The sequence below is a fragment of the Sminthopsis crassicaudata genome, chromosome 1 (assembly GCF_048593235.1).
Source record: "Sminthopsis crassicaudata isolate SCR6 chromosome 1, ASM4859323v1, whole genome shotgun sequence".
NCBI classification, from domain to species: domain Eukaryota; kingdom Metazoa; phylum Chordata; class Mammalia; order Dasyuromorphia; family Dasyuridae; genus Sminthopsis; species Sminthopsis crassicaudata.
In genome coordinates this window covers 672,963,699-672,981,097 of record NC_133617.1, presented here as the reverse complement: position 1 = coordinate 672,981,097, position 17,399 = coordinate 672,963,699, and the positions used below count along the sequence as shown (strand labels likewise).

Below are 17,399 nucleotides of genomic sequence, written 5' to 3'. Positions count from 1 at the left end.
TACTTCTTAAGTCTAGTTGGTACTGAGAAGCAAATTGGTTGCTCATACCTGTCTTTTTTTGTGGCAATATCTGGCAAAACTTGAATTTAAGCTTCATCTCTGCAATTATTTTGGAATATTATGGCATTTTACATCTCAAACATTAATCATTTTTCCCTTTCAATTTGTAGGAATTTGCAAGTAAGCTTTTTAAAAATAAAAACTTAGCATGAGCAAACACACTGATTCACCATCACTATTTTATGTAAATGAATTTATATATTCATAGATTCCCCAGTACCTTATCCCTCAATTACATTTGTTCAGTACAAAAACACCTTGCTTCAGCAAGCTAGCAGCAATGACTGGGGTGCTGATGCTTGGGATGAAACTGTATCACCTACTGAAGCCCCACTACAAGCAACACATCATTTACCAGCTCTCTTCTCTCTACTTCAAACCATCGAGAGATTCCAGGCAAACTGTGGGTCAGGGTCAGAGTGGTACGCTCAATCCACAGACTCTGTAGAGGACAAAGGAAGGGCAGTGGCAGTGAGGTAGATGGAGTACACTCTGGGCTCAATCAAATGAAATTCACATCTTATTAACAACATTTTACCAAGGAGTCCGAGCAATCCCAACTTCTTGAAAACCTGGGGATTGTCCCTAGTGATCAACTGAATATATCCTGACCTTGCTCCTGATCCTTCCTACCTTGAATTCGTTGTCCTTGTCCTTCGGACCTTTATGGAAAGGCCTGTCATACCGGAACTTCTTAACATTATTGACACGATAAAAGCTTTTAATTCGATCAGGTACTCGATCCATCTGAAGGACATCTACATAATCTGGAATTGGTGTCACTGCATAGATTTGCAGATCTGAGAAAGGTGAAGTTCAAGGAAACATAGACTTTGCGGAGACCAACTTTTGACTGAAAGAAGAAAGATTTGGGGGCATTCAGTCTGGGCGGCTGCTTTTTGTTACAATAAAAGGTATGAAGGCAAAGAAGTATATTTCCCTTGCTCTCCATCCTTTCTCCACAGGGTTTCGGGTCCATAGATAAGTGTAGAAAAGCCTCAAGAGTGGCACAGACCAATGACTTCTGCCCAAAGTTTTTATGTTCTTGACAATTTTGATATGATGAATTAGGCTTAGTTCTAGTGACCACCCATTCCACCCAAGTTCATAATGGTGGTATGCTTTCCAGTTTATTTTAAGAAGAAAGAGTGGGAATGGAGAAATTTTAGAGACATGGAAGAGAGGAAATGGAGAGTAGGTCTTCTTTTAAATTGTTGGTAAACTGTTTTTACTGGCAAGCAATCTTAAAGCAAAATACTGTTTGGAGTCCTTGCTGGTAAAATACCAGATGGGAGGACACTTGCCCTGCCTTCTCTGGAAAAAACCTGCCACAATTTTATCAACTGCCATCTGGCTCTCTCCACAGAGGCTGCTAAACAGTGTTACTGTGTCTGCTGCATGTTCATTCATACCGAAGATTTTCACCATAGGGACAGAACCCCACCACTACCAATCTGCCTTGAAAAGGATGGTAAAGAAATCCTCACAAACAGGAGTGGGAGGAGAATAATTGGTGAATATGCTGGCTGGATCCATGACCCACATTGCAAAGTGCTCTCTCCCAGCCAACTGGGTGGATAACTTAGAAACACAGAGTATGGATGAAATGACTGACTGGTCAATCATATAGGTAAAAGCCAAGCAGCACGGGCCAAGATTTTTTGCCCCAGATATAGCAATGATCATCCATTTTCTCTGATGTTGAGCAGCTACCCAGGGCTAAGACATTGCTGACATCTCTTCGGTTTGGGAGATAATTGTATCAAATGGGAAGTTTGATGAATATAAGTACATGGGCTGCAAACTTGTGTTAGATCATCCAAACTAGAGAGCAGATGGAAAGAACTAAGCCCTGGTTTTCCAGCAACTAATAGCAGCATTTTACTTCTTGGGTTCAAAGGATACACTGGGCATCACATTGCAAGATGGAGTCGTCTGGGTGGTTGGGGTGCTGCATGGCGATGGCATGAGGGAATTCGCTCAGCATCCTCTGTTGAAAGGCTTCCAGCCTCTCATAGTCATGGCCCCGACACACATACTCCTTATTCTATAAAAAACAACAACAACACAGGAATAAGTCCTTTTGCTTCTCTGAAATGTTTCCTTTCATCCCGAAGCCTTTCATTAGCAGAGAAGTGCTTTGTAAATGGATCAGTATCTCACACAATTCCCCCACTAAACCTCACAGATCTAGAGTTAAAAGGGATCAAAGAGCTCATCTAGTCCAATGCCATCATTTTAGAGATGAAAAAACAGGCCCACAGAAATTGCACAGTTCGCAGAAGGTTACAGAGTTACGAAGTGGCAGATGGGAGACTTGAGCCTGGATTGTCTGGCTACAGATCCAGTATTTCTTTTACTACACAATCCTGCCCATCTCACATACTATTAAACTTCAATCAAAATGAACTGATTGCCATTTTCTGAACATGTTCTTGGAGCAGCTTGATGATGAATGAATAGAACACTCATCTTCATGAGTTTAAATCTAGTCTCAGACATATACTAATCTGTGTGATCCTGAATACATCACGTATCCCTGTTTGCCTCAGTTTCCTCATCTGTAAAACGAGCTGAAGAAGAAAATGACAAACTATTCCAATATTTTTTCCAAAAAAAAAAAACTTAAATGGGGTCACAGAGAGTTGGACATAACTGAATAATATAACACAAACATGTTCTATGCCTTCCTGCCTCCATGATTTTGTTTACATCATTCTTTAGTCTGCTCTTCTCCCTAGCTCTTCTCTTTCATTATCCATGGCTTCCTGAAGCTTTTCTTGATCATCCTATGAGGACTTGATATCTTTTTCTGAGCTATCCCTACCTTGCCCCATCCCACCCCACATTTCCCAGTACTTTGTACCACTCTTCTATACTTATTACAAGCTGCTTTTTGGGAGAGTTATTTTTAATTTTATTTCCTCTATCATACTGCAAGCTTCTTAGAGACATTACTATGCTTTATCCATTCCTCTTCCCCTCAGTGCTGGGCACAGAACATAGGGGTACTTAACAAATGAATAACTCAATGAACAAACCATCACTGTTTTAATAAATGCTTCTTTTGGCATCGCATCTTATCAAGTGGCCCTGGCTTGCAGACACGGTTTCATCTTGTTCATTTTGGAAGATGGAGAGGGCTCTTTCTCCTTGTGTTACTTAGGGTCATAGGAAATTAGTTAAGTAATGATTTCTTCGGAGCCAAGGAATGTGCTTCCAAGACCATGCCACAACAATGAGAGATTCATAGAATCTCAGAGTTGGAAGGGAGCTGGGGGGAAGTCATCCAGTTCAACCTAGAATTATACAGAAATCCGTTTTGACAACATCTCTAACAAGTGGCCGTCTAGGATTCCCTTGAAGATCTCCACTAATAGGGAGTTTATTATCTTCTTAGGCAGACCAATCTCCTTTTGGATATTTTCCTTAATGCGAAGCAGAAATCTCTATCTCCAACTTCTATTCATTATTTTTAGATCTGCTTTCTGTATTCAAGTAAAAGAAATCTCTTTTTTACATGAAAAGTTTTCAGAAACTATTATATCCCTTAGGAGCAATATTAAGAATTTCCTATTCTTCAGACTACATACTTCCATATTCTTTCAAGCAATCCATATATGGCATGATATTAAGCCTGTTCCAAATTGGTTGCCTTACTCTGGATGTGCTCTAATTTGTCAAGATTTTTCCTAAAATAATTTCCTAAAATTTCCTAAAGTATCTTAATTACCTCTCAGTTTGCCACTCCCTTCAGAAGTCTACCCAAAACAGGAGGGATCTTTCTAAGACAGGAACCAGTCAGATATTAATCTAGAATCTTACAAATATTTTACAGAAGACATTTCCCAAACCAGCCATTTAGGAGATGTTTTCTTGTGATACTCTTAACCTTGTCAGGACATAGAATTTCCAAACATTTGTCATTTTCACTCAGAGAAAAAGGAGGAATTATTGAAAAGGTGGATCTAGATGACTAAAATGATTAGAACAGAATAAGAAGGAAGAGGAAAATGATGAGGTCGGGAGAAAAGCAGCCTCAATTTATTACTGAAACATGTGAACAGTAAAGTTCACAAAGCTCTTGCTTGATGAATAGACTGCTTCTCTGATTCCTTCTGGAATTTGAAGCTAAGGAAGTTGCACAGTCAATCCTTTCACAGTTATTCACATCACAGATGTATTCTAACCCTTCAGTAGGTACTCTTTAATAAGGCTAAATAAGATAACCAGAAATTCTCTCCCTCTCCCCCTTCTCAAGGGGAAAGATGGTTTTGTTTGTTTCTAAAAGAATAGATAAGTGTCTTTATAAGGATAAGGGAGGCAGACAGTTTGTAGGTACCAAGCTGATGGCATGAAAATAATGGGTTATGTTTGTTCCTGGTGATGCGAATGGCGAAGGACCAATCTAAGCTCCATGGATAATGTATGAAAAACAGGAGGACACATTTTCTAACCTTGGAACCATCAGTCACACGTCTACACTCTAGAGAGCTCCAATGCCTCACAGGCAGAAAATCTGAGCAAGTGCTGCTGTTTTCACTGCATATTCAAAATGCAGAAAGTATGTTCTCTGTGTGACATATGTCTTATGCTGTAATATCAATCCTAGAAGCTGATGAGATGGAGGATACAGAGTGTGCTGAGACCAAGGAAATGTATACACACCATTCAGAATCCCTGGCTTTCGTTTGGCTTGGAGAGGCTCTGGCTAGAGCCTGAGTCTTCTGATACCGTTTGCTGAGAGAATGTGAGGTGTCTTAATCATGTATGGATTCTCTCAAAGCAGATCTGCATGTCCTTACTAAAAAATAATTCACTAAAAGTGGTTTGCAGATGGACATAACCCAGATTCACCCCAGGGTCTGCACTGCACAAAATGAAACAAACCCTGGGAAATGGATTTGTCACACTTAAGTGAGCCTGAGTAGTGTGGAAGCCAGGCTGGGCTATGAGAAACAGATGACATCAGAGCCTTGAAATGGCTAACAATCTGAAATTTCTGAGCAAAATTTGGTTTCTAGTACATAAATTGTGGTGCTAAACATGAAGAAATAAGTGCTAACTAAGCACATTTAAAAAATAGTATTTTCCCCAATTACATGTGAAGACAATTTTTAAGCATCCATCTTAACAAGATTTTGAGTTCCCTGCCTCCATCCCTTTTCTTCTTCCTAAAATGGTAGGCAATGTGAAAAAGGTCATTAAGCATGTTTGTAAAAAAACCAAACAAACAAATAAGCAAAAACCAAAAATGATGAAAAGGACTAGAACTATTTTATTGGGATTTCCGGGTAAGTATGTTGTTTGAAATGCATCTTCACTTAATCTTCCTTTTCACTGGTCTACATCTCCATTGTTATCCTATGATCTATTCTGATGCTTACAGCTAAATAGACCATTTCAGAAATTTTTTTACATGATGCCCATTAGAATGAAAGGGGAGATGAAGTTTCTCTGTTACTTTATTAATTCTTGCCTGCTCTGCTATTAGGAACACGCTGTGGAATATAATTAGAGCATTACTGAGGATTACAATTAGATATGATGTGCTGGTTGTCCCTGTCAATAGCACCAAAGTCAGGCTAACTCTCCTGTTAGTTAGCCATGCAAGGAATGTGGTTACATTGTTTTTTGAAATGTAGTAAGAATTATCGCTAACAAAAGACCAGCTTCACTGTGGATCCAGAAGCTCTTCTATTAAGAATAACCAATGCTCTTTTGCTTATTGACTAGAACTATTCCCCTAAAAATGCAAACCTAAAATAAATTATCCTAGTTGCATCTCTCAGTTATAGGGAATTTCTCATCTTTCTGGGCAGAGAGCTTGATGTGAAAGAGAAAAGCTTAAACTTGAAAGCAGTGACACTAATATCCGATGTCAATGGGATTGATTACATAAGAGAAGCCTCTGGGAACCTGTTCCTGCTGTCTGCCTTGTTTGAGAAGAACCAGACTGTCTTATGGACCAATGCTCTTCAAACTTAATGGATCATTCCCAGGGGTGCATTGGAGACAGCCTAAATGACATTGTTATCAGAATTCAGCATTCACTACAGGCCAGGGCTTCATTGATTGTTTTGTTGATTATCTAGACTTAAGAAAATATTAATAATGCAGATTGAACTTTTAAGTGCATATCTATGCTTTTTTTCTTTTCTAGAGAGTATGGTTGTTAAACATTTATGAGCACATACATATTTAACAATGAAATATTCTTGAACATACACTTCCAACATATGTATATTTATTTATAAATTATATACATACATATATATAGTACTATTAAGTATGTTATAAAGCATTTATAAAAACATGAATTAAAAATTTATTTTACTTAGTAACAATACAAAATTTTCTATCACTAAAATTTAGTGATATACATATAATTTAGCAAGAGTTATGTCAATGAACTCTTGTGGGTCTTTGGTCATTTGAGTCATGTCTAACTCTTTGTGACCCCATTTGAGGTTTTCTTGACAGAGAGAATTTCTTTCTCTAGCTCATTTTACAGATGGGCAAACTGAGGCAAACAAAGTTAAGTGACTTACTTGGGGTCACACCGCTAGTAAATATCTTAAGCTAGATTTGAACACAGGAAGTTGAGTTTTTCTGACTTCAAGGCAGGCACTTTGTACGCTAACTATGGTGCCTCTACGTGCTTGATTAGGGGTAGGAATAGGGCTAGGACCTGTGATTTCATTGGTGCAGGAAATTCTTAGTCGAGGAAAATCTCTCTACCATTGCAGGCTAGCAGAATTTTTTTTTGTATCATTATCTTGTAGAGTTGCCTACAGCACAAGGAAAGTGATCAAATTATTTAGAAATACTTTAAGTTCTAGTGAGACTCTGTATTTACTTACCCGGAGGAAAAAAGGGAACTTTCTTCCATAGAAACCAACTCTAAAGAACTCAGGCTCCAGACGTTGCTGCTCCATAATATTATCATAGTAGGTCGCTTCCATTTTCTGTGAATGGAAAATAAATGAGTTTCACATATACTTAACAAACCATCAGTTTGCAAGTCTTGGTGTACAACCAGTTTTTATAGCACAGAATCTTTAGCATCTTTGGAAGGAAGTACATCACTCACACCTCACATAGAATAATAGCTCACAATTCCACAGTATTTTTACACAAGTGCTTTTCCCTTTGAGGACTGATATTAGGTAGTAGAATACAGGTCATCCATAACCTTAGATGAAGTCATCTTTATCCTGCTTGGTCCTTGGCTGCTCACCGCTCAGCCCATATGGAAAAAAGAAATTGTTTGACAGTTATATAGTTTGAAGTGACTTTCTAAACAAAATTGTTTTTAACCTCAGAAGCTGATTTATGTACTATGACTTAGTTTCTATTCACCACGATAGTAGGAGAGGTGATCCGGTCTCAGCTGTCCTAATTCAGACAGAAAAACTAACTCCAATTACGTTGGTGGACAACGTATGTCAAAATCTTGGTCATCATCACCCAATTCTCCAGGTTTTCTAGACTAAATACACAATTCATTGTTTAAAGTAAATCCAAATCCTAGAATTTCTCTTCTCAGGACCAAAGGGCCTGATGTTAACCTGAAAGGTAGAAGGAGTTGCAGACTTCTATTCTATTCTATTCTTAGCTTCTGCTGGCCTACATTTGGTAGACCCTTCAAAGAAGTGAATCAACTACTTCAATTTCAAAGAGCTGTGGATTTGTTTTTGGTTACTCCTTCCATTAGTTTAGACTAGAACTCCTCAGATCACCTCATAGACAGTCTTAGGCCAAAAACTGTCACCCTACAGACAATCTGGAGGTCTCTCACACTCTTTGAGTTCACTGTTGAGTGAGTCCAAATCTGAAGGCTTTCCTGACTGGCTGAACCTGACTTGCCACAGCCTTCAAGAACCCAGGGTGAGGCTATGGAGTAGAACTCTAGGATAGAAAACAAAAAAATAAATGTACTGTGCTTCTGCAGTCAAGCACACATTTGGGATGCTTGAATGGAAGAAAAAGGTCCTGAGAGGACAGGACATAGCTCTTTGGGTATGATAATGATACTGCCTGAGATTTGTTGATAATTACTGGATACCAGAATTCAAGGCTTGTGCTAACAATAAGAAAATAATTCATTCACCACAGTCTCAAAATCCAAGGGGAATTACTCATTTTGTCTAAAGGGTACCAAAGCAGTTTGCGTTTTGAAGTAGGAGCAAGATTCAGGGGATTTGAAAATTCTTCTATATCACACCCACATTTAAAACAAAGTTTTATGGATGACCTTTTTTTTTTCTTTAACATAGACATTTTCCATAGTCTTTACCATAGCCATCTCCCAGTATCCTGCACCCCATAAATTGTCCCTTTAACACAGAAGTACAGTGAAGCAAACCCAGTCAATGCTGTGGCCACATTTGACAGCACATACCATCTACCAGACTTTTAATCCCTTACTCTGAACTGAGATCAAGGGGAGAACAGGCAGCTTAGGATGGAGGATGGAAGATGGAGCACTGGACAGGAACTAAGAATACAGCGTTCTACTACATGTTTCAGTTGTTCTTTCTGGGTAGTTTCCTCCTCCACAAAAAGTGGTGGCCTCTAAGTACCCTGCCAGCTCTAAAGCTCAGAACTATACAGAGTACTCCAGATGACCACAGCAGAAAAGGGGAGGACAGTTGCCTTTCTTGATCTTGACCATCTTTTCCTAAGTGCTCCTTATGATCATGTTTTGCTTGCCACTATGAAACTAAATTAAACTCATAGTCCAATAAAATCTTCAAATCTTTTTTCAGATAAATGTCTATCTTCCTATTTTGCATGTACATACAAGCAACCACTTTACAAGTATGAGAATTTACATTTACCCCTCTTGAATTTCATCTTATTAAATTTAGTCCAACACGATGGTCAAGATCTTTTTGGATCCTGACTCTTGTCACTTAATGTGGTTACCTTCTCTCTTAATTTTGTGTCATTTGTGAAATGGAAATGTGTGTTTCCTATGCATGGATCCAAATCTTTGGAAAAACTGTTAAGCAGCCTCCCTAATTCCTGCCATCCAGCCTGTGTCTCTCAAAAGTTTGAGGGACTTTGCCAAATGTTTTGCTAAAGTCTAAGCAACTTCTCTCTATAGAATCTCCCAGATCTCTTGGACTAGTAGCCCAACCAAAAACAAACAAACAAACAAAAAAAAACGAGTTTTGTATAGCTTGATATAATTGCTAAAGCATTGAATTTGGGGTTTAGAATACCTGAGTTTGAATCTCACCCAGTTAGTTGTTGTGTGATACTGAGCAGTCAGTTAACTAACACATTTTAGTTTCCCCATTTGTAACATAAGGGATTCTGATAATATTTACCTCACGGAGTTGTTGCAAAGGCCAAATGAATTATGGATGTAAATTTTGTGTACTTCCAAGTGCTATAGAAATGTGAGCTGTTGGTGTTGGTTAAATAATGCTGAATCCAGTGATCATCGTTTACTTTTCTAGAAATTAATTAACCACATTTTTCTTTGGGGGGATTGGGGAAGGAGAGAGAAAGGACTGAAATCAAGCTGCAAAGGCCTATATTTTTTCTTGCATTTTTCAAAACTGGGACATTTGCTCTCCATTAGTCTCGGAGCACCTCTCCTATTCTATGTAATTGTTAAAGATCACTGACAGTGCTTCAGTAATCACATCTGCCAGTTTTCTCAGCACTATGGAATGCAATTCATCTGGCCTGATCATTTGGACTAACTAAGGCTAAGTAGGTACTCTCTTATATCTCTATTTTATGGAACTCTATTGCACTGGGCCTCGAGTATGGAGGACTTGAATTCCACTTCAGCCTCAGACACTTGATAGCTGCGTGATCCTGGACAAGTCATTTCAGTTTCCTTATCTGTAAAACTTCTGGAGAAAGAAATGGCAAATCACTCTAGTATCTTTGCCAAGAAAACCCAAAATGGGGTCACTAAAATATTGGACAAGATTGACAAACAACTAAACAACATGTATCTTGGATTAAAATCCCTATTATCCATTTTTTCCTATCCTTTCTTATCCAAAGATTAATGTCCTTAGCAGAGAAGACAGAACCAAATTGACAAGAACTAATCAGTCCTGTTTCCTTTCTGTTATCCCTTGTCATAATCCATCCATCCATTTACCCTGAATCCTAACTTCTTGATTTCCATTTTCTATGTCTTTATTTGCAACTTGTGAATTGGGATCAAGATTGAGCCTGCGATTTTACTGGTATAGAAAGCTCCCAGGAAGAAACTTCCTTCTGCTAATGAAGGTTACTCCTTATATTTGACAAATGTATGAATAAAAATGATAAAGATGGTGAAATTTTTTTCATGGTCTGAATCTGTGACTTCATTGGTACTAGGCTCTCTTAGTGAAGACATCCTTTCTACCATGGATTAGCAGCTACTTTGCAATTTAATAAATTTAGGGAGATATTCCAGGCACGGAGAGAGGCATTCCCAACAGTGATCACACAGGCAACCAGTGTCATAACCTTGAACCTGGATTTTCTTGACTTTGGAGCCAACCCTCTGTGCACTCTGTCATATTCTCTCTTAATAACAATAACAATGAATGATAATAATAGATTAGTATTTGACTTAAGGCAGATTTTGGACCTAGTTTCTGGAATATCAAATCCAAATTCATCTTTTTCTATTATACTCAATTTTTTTTCCCCTGAAAATGGCCACCCGGGGCAGCTAGATGGCGCAGTGGATAGAGCACCAGCCTTGAATTCAGGAGGACCCAAGTTCAAATCTGGTTTCAGACACTTAACACTTCCTAGCTGTGTGACCCTGGGCAAGTCACTTAACCCCAGCCTCAGAGAAAAAAAAAAAGTTCCTATGAAAATGGCCACCCGAAGAAGGCATTCTTAAGGGTCCTTTTATATATGACGTCTCTTACATGAAGCCATTTCAGCCCACTCCTGGGCATGTTGGCTGAAGTCCTACTGGATGTGGAATCCATAGTGTAATTTGGATGTTGGTTGCATACGGCCTTGTATTTCTGGTTCCGATTTTTAATGTGTAATAATCTTATGTTTTTTACTCTGCTCTATTTCTCACAGTCTATGATAAAATGGGGCTAGGATCATAAAAAATGTTTAATAAAGGAGCATGGAGACTATTTGATTGGGAAATCATTGACAATTTTCTAAAGTAAAACTGCCCGGATTGTGGTACTTTTCCAGAAGCCCGTGTCTGTGGACCGTAGGAGGGGAAGACATATATTCTCTACTTACCCGGATCCAGCTAAGGCTCTGGTAGTCATAGAGACTTTCATACTGACACGCAAGTTCCCGGCAAAGTGGAATCCCAAATTCCCAGCTCTGTAACACAAACAGGAAAATGGTTTCAGGATCACAGGGAATCATATCAAGAAGACTAGGAAGATAGCTTGACATTTCCCAGATAATTGACTCCAAACCTAAATGCAAAGAGCCAGGTGCTTCTTTTTCAAGATTCACATTTCCGTTACAGATGTCTGTCCCCTGATACGGACTATGTATCACCAAGTAGAAAATCAAAGTCTAAGATGCATTTCATGGACTTATCCAGATCTCATAACTCACTCTTTGGGGGGAAAGTAAAGCACAAAATGGGGCCTGCTGAAAACTCCTACTTCAAGAGCCTTGTGGGAATGCCAAATATTACAAAGAAGAGGCAGGCACTGGGGCTGCATGTTGTCATGGTAACGAGACCATGAAAAGTAGCACACTTGGCTCGTGTGTTGGGCTTCAGTAAATGGTGCTTGGTTCTATTTCCACCTTTCTTATGGGACTCTGGGTTTCCTCTTTCTTAGTACTGGAAGTACACTTGGAAAATTTCCCTCAGTTTTCTATTTTCCATTCTATTTGCAATCGCATCAAGGAGAAGGAAAGCACTAAGGACTTCATTTGGGGTCAAGTCTCCCAGAAATCCATCATAATTTCTATCCGTTGAAGAAATTTATGCTCTATAGATAAAACTTACACAGCTAGTTGGAGAAGATATAAATGTGCCAAAATTAGTTACAAATGCCCCCATTCTCATTGACCCAACAAGTCATACATTTGTATAGTGGGCTTTTCCATCCTTAGGTCACTGGTTTCCAATACGAAGTATTCTTTAGTCTCCTCTCAAGCTAGAAGTAGTATTTCCAGACAATGGCAAACACTGGGAAGCCATCCACAAGAACAATTATGTAAGTGCCAGTTAAAGAGAATAGCAAACAAACATCCTGGCCTCCTGAAAGAGCAGTTTTATTGAGCTCACTTATGATTTGAATGATACTTTTCATTAGGTATAAATGGCTTTTCTGGCTGGAGAGTTTAAATAGTAAAGAAGTGAGATGCTTTGTTGCTACCATTGATATTATTCTCTCTTTTTTTTTTTTGCTGAGGCAGTTGGGGGTTAAGTGACTTGCCCAGAGTCACAACGCTAGGAATATTATTCTCTTCTTTTTGTCTAATGGGCATTTGAATTCTAATTTCAAGGCCTGACCCTAAGTCAGCCCTCATAAAGATTTCTAGCAATTATAAAGGTAGCTTAGTAGAAGACAAAGTTATGGAGGGAAATTTGAGATTTGGGGTTAAAATATTAGCGATAGAGCTATCACCTAGGTAACCCTACTAGCTGCAGTCACATGTAGGTGTTTAATGTCAGCCCACATGACTTGCTTCCATATACACTCTTCCTTCTTCCCTGGCTATTTTTTAGTCAAAACATAGAAGAAGCTTTTCTAAAACTCATAAGTACAATCTGATTATTTCCACCAGTTCTGTCAGAAGTCTTTAAAACTATGCCTATAGAGGACTTAAGTGATATTTTATCACATTGGAGGCAAGGTATACAGAAGAGAATACAGAAAAGAGTACCTGCCAGATGAATTGCTGGTTAAGAAATATAGCAATGATAGACTTTAGGCAGGGATGAAGTGTACCAGAGATTGACAAGAATGTATCTGTTGTCTCACAAATTTCATTAGAGAAGCTTTAAACTAAAAGAGAGAGGGAAGGGAGAAAAATGCCTACATATATTCATCAAGATACATACCCACATATAAAGAGAAGCTAGAATATAGAAAAAAGAACAGTTATTCAGATACCCAGAAGTTCAAAGGAGACAATCCAAGAAAGGATCCAGTAGTAAAACACATGGTCTTAGATGTTTATATACAAATACAAAAAGTTTAGGCAACAAGCAAGATGAATTACTGGTCCTTGTACAATGTGGCAAAGTTGACTTTAACAAGTTTCACTGAGAAAGGAGAGACCCATCACTGGAATGTGACCCTGGACAGGTGTATTTTATTCAAAAGAAATAAGAAAAAAGTGGCCTGTTGTAGGGAAAGCATTGCATATTAGGAAGGTATATTTAGGTGAAGAAATTTAGGAAGTTAAGAAGGAAAGCATGGTGGAGACTATTTGGATGAAGATCAATGTCTCTTGGTTCTGCTCATTTCACTCTTTATTATTTTCATGCAAGCTTATTAATGTTTTTTTTAAAGATCAACGAAAGCATCATTTCTTATAGCACAGTAATATTCTATCCACAATTATATACCACAGTTTTTTTAGCCATTCCCCAATTAACCAGCATCCCTTAAATTTTCAGGATTTTTTTTTTTGACACCACAGAGAGCTGCTATAAATATTTTAGAACACATAAGTTTTTTTTTTCCTTTTCTCTTAATTATCTTAGGAAACAGACTTAGTAGTGGTATTGTTGGGTCAAAGGGTATAGGCAGTTTAAGAACTATTTGGCCATGATTACAGATTATTTTCCAAAATGGTTAAATTAGTTCAGAACTACCAACAGTGAATTAATGTAATATTGTTTTAATAACAATGATGAATGACTAAATGATTTTGACTACTATAAACACCCAAATTAATTACAAAGGACATATGAAGGAAAATGGTATTTGCATCTAGAGAAAGAAATGATAAACAGAAATATATATGGAATAGTTTTACATGTATATACATATTTGTATCTAATGGTAGCCCTCTTTCAAGGGAGGGGAGAAAGGAAAAAAGGAAAAAAAGACTTACATGATAACTTCATTATATATATATAGCAAGTAGTACAAAATAGATTTGCAGTCTCATGTATGATTTTTTCCCCTAGTCTACTATGTTATACAAATGCTTGTTTTTATTTCTTAAATTCAGGATAAAATAAGCAAAATAGAAAAAAAAAAAGAAAAACAAACACAAATGATATTGTTATCCAAGCATATTACAGACCACTTGGACAGAAAGTGGAACAAGATGAGAGGCCTGGGAAATAAACAGATCCCAAGTTTGAGACAGAGGCATAATAGAGTGGTGATGGGAAATCTCAATTATCAGATTATATTCTGGAGTTATTTCTCTACCAAAAACAGAGTAACTAATAACTTTTGTAAATTTATAGGGTCACAAATTTAGAGAAACATGAACCCTTGATGTTATCTAGTTTTCACTTTACAGCTGAAAAAAATTGAAGTTTAGCCTTAAGCTACTAAATTGAGTTAGCCTTAAGCAATTTTCTTTAATCATGATGTTATCTTTCAAAAAGTAAAAGAATCAATAGAGTTGAATTCCATTCTGGAATTAATACTTGCCAATGGGGAGTAACTGGTTGCTGGAGTGGCAATGATCAGAACCTGGGTGAGGGGAAGTAACTTACTTTTGAGAGCTTATGATAGAGGAGGAGACACTTGGTATCAGAAGTGCTAAAGTTTAGAATGAACTAAATCATAAAAGCTAAATATAACAAAAAGGTCCTGAATTTTGTTTTATTTTATTTTTTTGCAAATATCAGGGAATAGAGCAAGATCAAAAAAAAAAAAAAAAGATAGGACTATTATTCAAGGACGGTGGAATAATGACCGAAGACAAAGTGAAGACAAAGCTGCCAAATTATTATTTTGCTTCTGTTTTCTCTGCCAAGGACATTGACCTCTGGGCAAGAAAAGACATAAAAATGCTGAATATTAAGCTAATACTCCAGATAATCAAAAAGATGGTGGGAGAACACTTAATTAGTCTTGATGAATTCGTTACTTGACCCAAAATGAACTACAATCGTGGACATTAAAAGAAGAGATGAATGTGATTACTGAGCCACTCCCAATGACTTTGAAATCTCAAGGGGAAGTAGGAAAGGTACCACAGAATTGGGGAAGGAAAAATCCCTCACCCCCCAAAAATGAAAAGAAAATGGGGATGTGCTAACTGTAAGCCAATGATATGATTTCCATTTCTGAGAAAACTTTAGAATGTAATATTCAATACAGATGGCTCTCTTGAAAAGCTCTGGCTATCCATTTGGAATTCTGTAAGAAAAATGACTGAACTGTTAGACCTTGGATGTAGTGATCCCTCCCTGGGCATCTTTTCCATATAAGTCAAAAACCTTTTCCACGATCCAATATAAACCAAAATATTTATAGCAGTCCTTGTTATTTAAAGCATATCAAAGCACTATCCCCTATGGTGGTAACAAAGAACTGAAAATAAAGTGGATGTCCATTAATTGAAGAATGGCAGGAAAAACTCTGGCATGTGAATATAATGGGATATCATACTATAAGAAATAACAAAAGATAAGGAATTTAGAGAAAGATTGGAAGACATAAATTGATGAATGAAATAAGCAGAAATAAGAGAACAATATATCCAGTTATTGCAACAATATAGTGAAAAAAAATCACTGAAAGGAAGAGAAACTCTGAGGTGCTAGAGAAGAGCTCAAGAAACATCTATTCCCCTCACAGCAGAGAGGTGGAGTCTCTAGGACAGTGTACTGCTGGGGTAGCCAGAAGGGTGAAAGGCCTGGATACAATACCAAGTGAGCATCGAGTGAAGATGCTGGGGATATTTACCCTGGAAAGAACATAAGAACTGCCTTCAGATACCTGAAAGTCAAGAAAAGGCGTCAAACTTGTTCTGCTGCATCTTCTTCCACAGATGAGGTACTTGTTGTTTTGTATCAACAACTTTGATATGTTTCTCTACCTGAGTTCTCTTTCCCCTTGGGGTGACTCCTTCCCCATAAGCATTTTGATTTTGTGGCATTAAGTGACTTGGTTTCAAGTTCCAGGAATGGAATAAAGGTTCCAAAGCCTTTTCCTAAAGAATTAATTGGACTTATCTAGTAATTCCTAACTATGTGGTACAGTAGGAATTGTTAAGGTAGGCATTCTGCATGGGTTATATAGAAAGTGTAGCATAAACACATACTGAGAGAGAACAAAGAATGCTGCAAATCCAAGAGGATGAGCTAAGGGATTTGCATTTGTCTCTGAAAACCCAATCTCTAGAGTTCCCTAATGCAAAGCACTGTCAACAGTGGCTGGATGGGCTTTAAAGTTCTTTGCAGATTACTTCTTACTCTGTTTTTTTCTTCCATTCTAATTTTTTATTAACACTCAGGCTGGTCATGATCCTCCTTCATATTCTCTAAAAACTAAGCTGCTAAGTAAGATTTGAATTTATTTGTCTGCGTATTATTAGAGATTAAGATTGGAAAAGATCCTATTACACACACACACACACACACACACACACACACACACACACACATGCCTGCGCCCAACCAGATTGGTTTGTAAATATAGAACTTGCTCAATGATCTTTGCTAATTAAAGGAAATATGCAAAACAAATAATCTAAAACTCACTTATGTGTGCTCCCCCAGACCCTTTTCCCCTGTGAATGCAGTGGTCCACAAGGGATTGTTTGAGGAGGCTTTGGGACTGACTGGTTAGGAAGACTGGTTAAGGAGGAGACAGGTAACTCTGGGCGCTCTAGGTCTTCTGCAGTATGGATAGCACAAGCATGGATGCGAGCTCTGAACAAACACTTTGGTATTTATACTTGATGATATTATCATGGTTATTCTTTCCATCAGTATAGATTATAACCTATTCATGCTTTCTAATCCTTGTTCACTTTTCCCTATAAATATACCACGGAAGATCTATCCAATACTCTACAAATCTTAAGTTTATATAAAAATCCAAAGGAAGTGAATGTTATTTGAATTTCAAGAAAGCTCTTGTGATATCCCTAATTGTTTGTATATATATTATATGTATCCATCCAAACCTAAAGGGCTTTTTGTGAACACAGAGGAGTCTCCTATGTGATGGCAGCACCAAGAATTCATTCTCTATTTTCCATCATTTGGGCAGAAGCCATTCAATTTCAAAAATTTCCTTTTTTTTCAAATGATAGTATTCTTAAAAATTTTTTCCATTAATAATGCCAGAGTCTTCAACCCCTGCAGCTCTCTGGGTTGTCCTGTTTCAATTTGACAAATTTGCTTAAAGATTAATAAGAAGAAAATGTTTCTCAAAGGCACCCAATAATCC

At 37.7% G+C, this 17,399-nt stretch overlaps 1 protein-coding gene across 6 annotated transcripts in view; it reads right to left on the bottom strand.

The window, feature by feature from the left end:
• Positions 1-17,399, bottom strand: part of DOCK3 (dedicator of cytokinesis 3) — a 499,318-nt gene that overhangs the window by 34,511 nt on the left and 447,408 nt on the right. For all 6 annotated transcript variants that reach the window (XM_074283356.1, XM_074283357.1, XM_074283358.1 and 3 more), the window contains 5 exons: positions 11,299-11,385; positions 6,924-7,028; positions 1,966-2,107; positions 694-860; positions 416-502 (listed from right to left, as the gene is read on the bottom strand). In XM_074283356.1, coding sequence (XP_074139457.1) covers positions 416-502; positions 694-860; positions 1,966-2,107; positions 6,924-7,028; positions 11,299-11,385 — 588 coding nt within the window. The remainder of the gene's footprint in view (positions 1-415; positions 503-693; positions 861-1,965; positions 2,108-6,923; positions 7,029-11,298; positions 11,386-17,399) is intronic.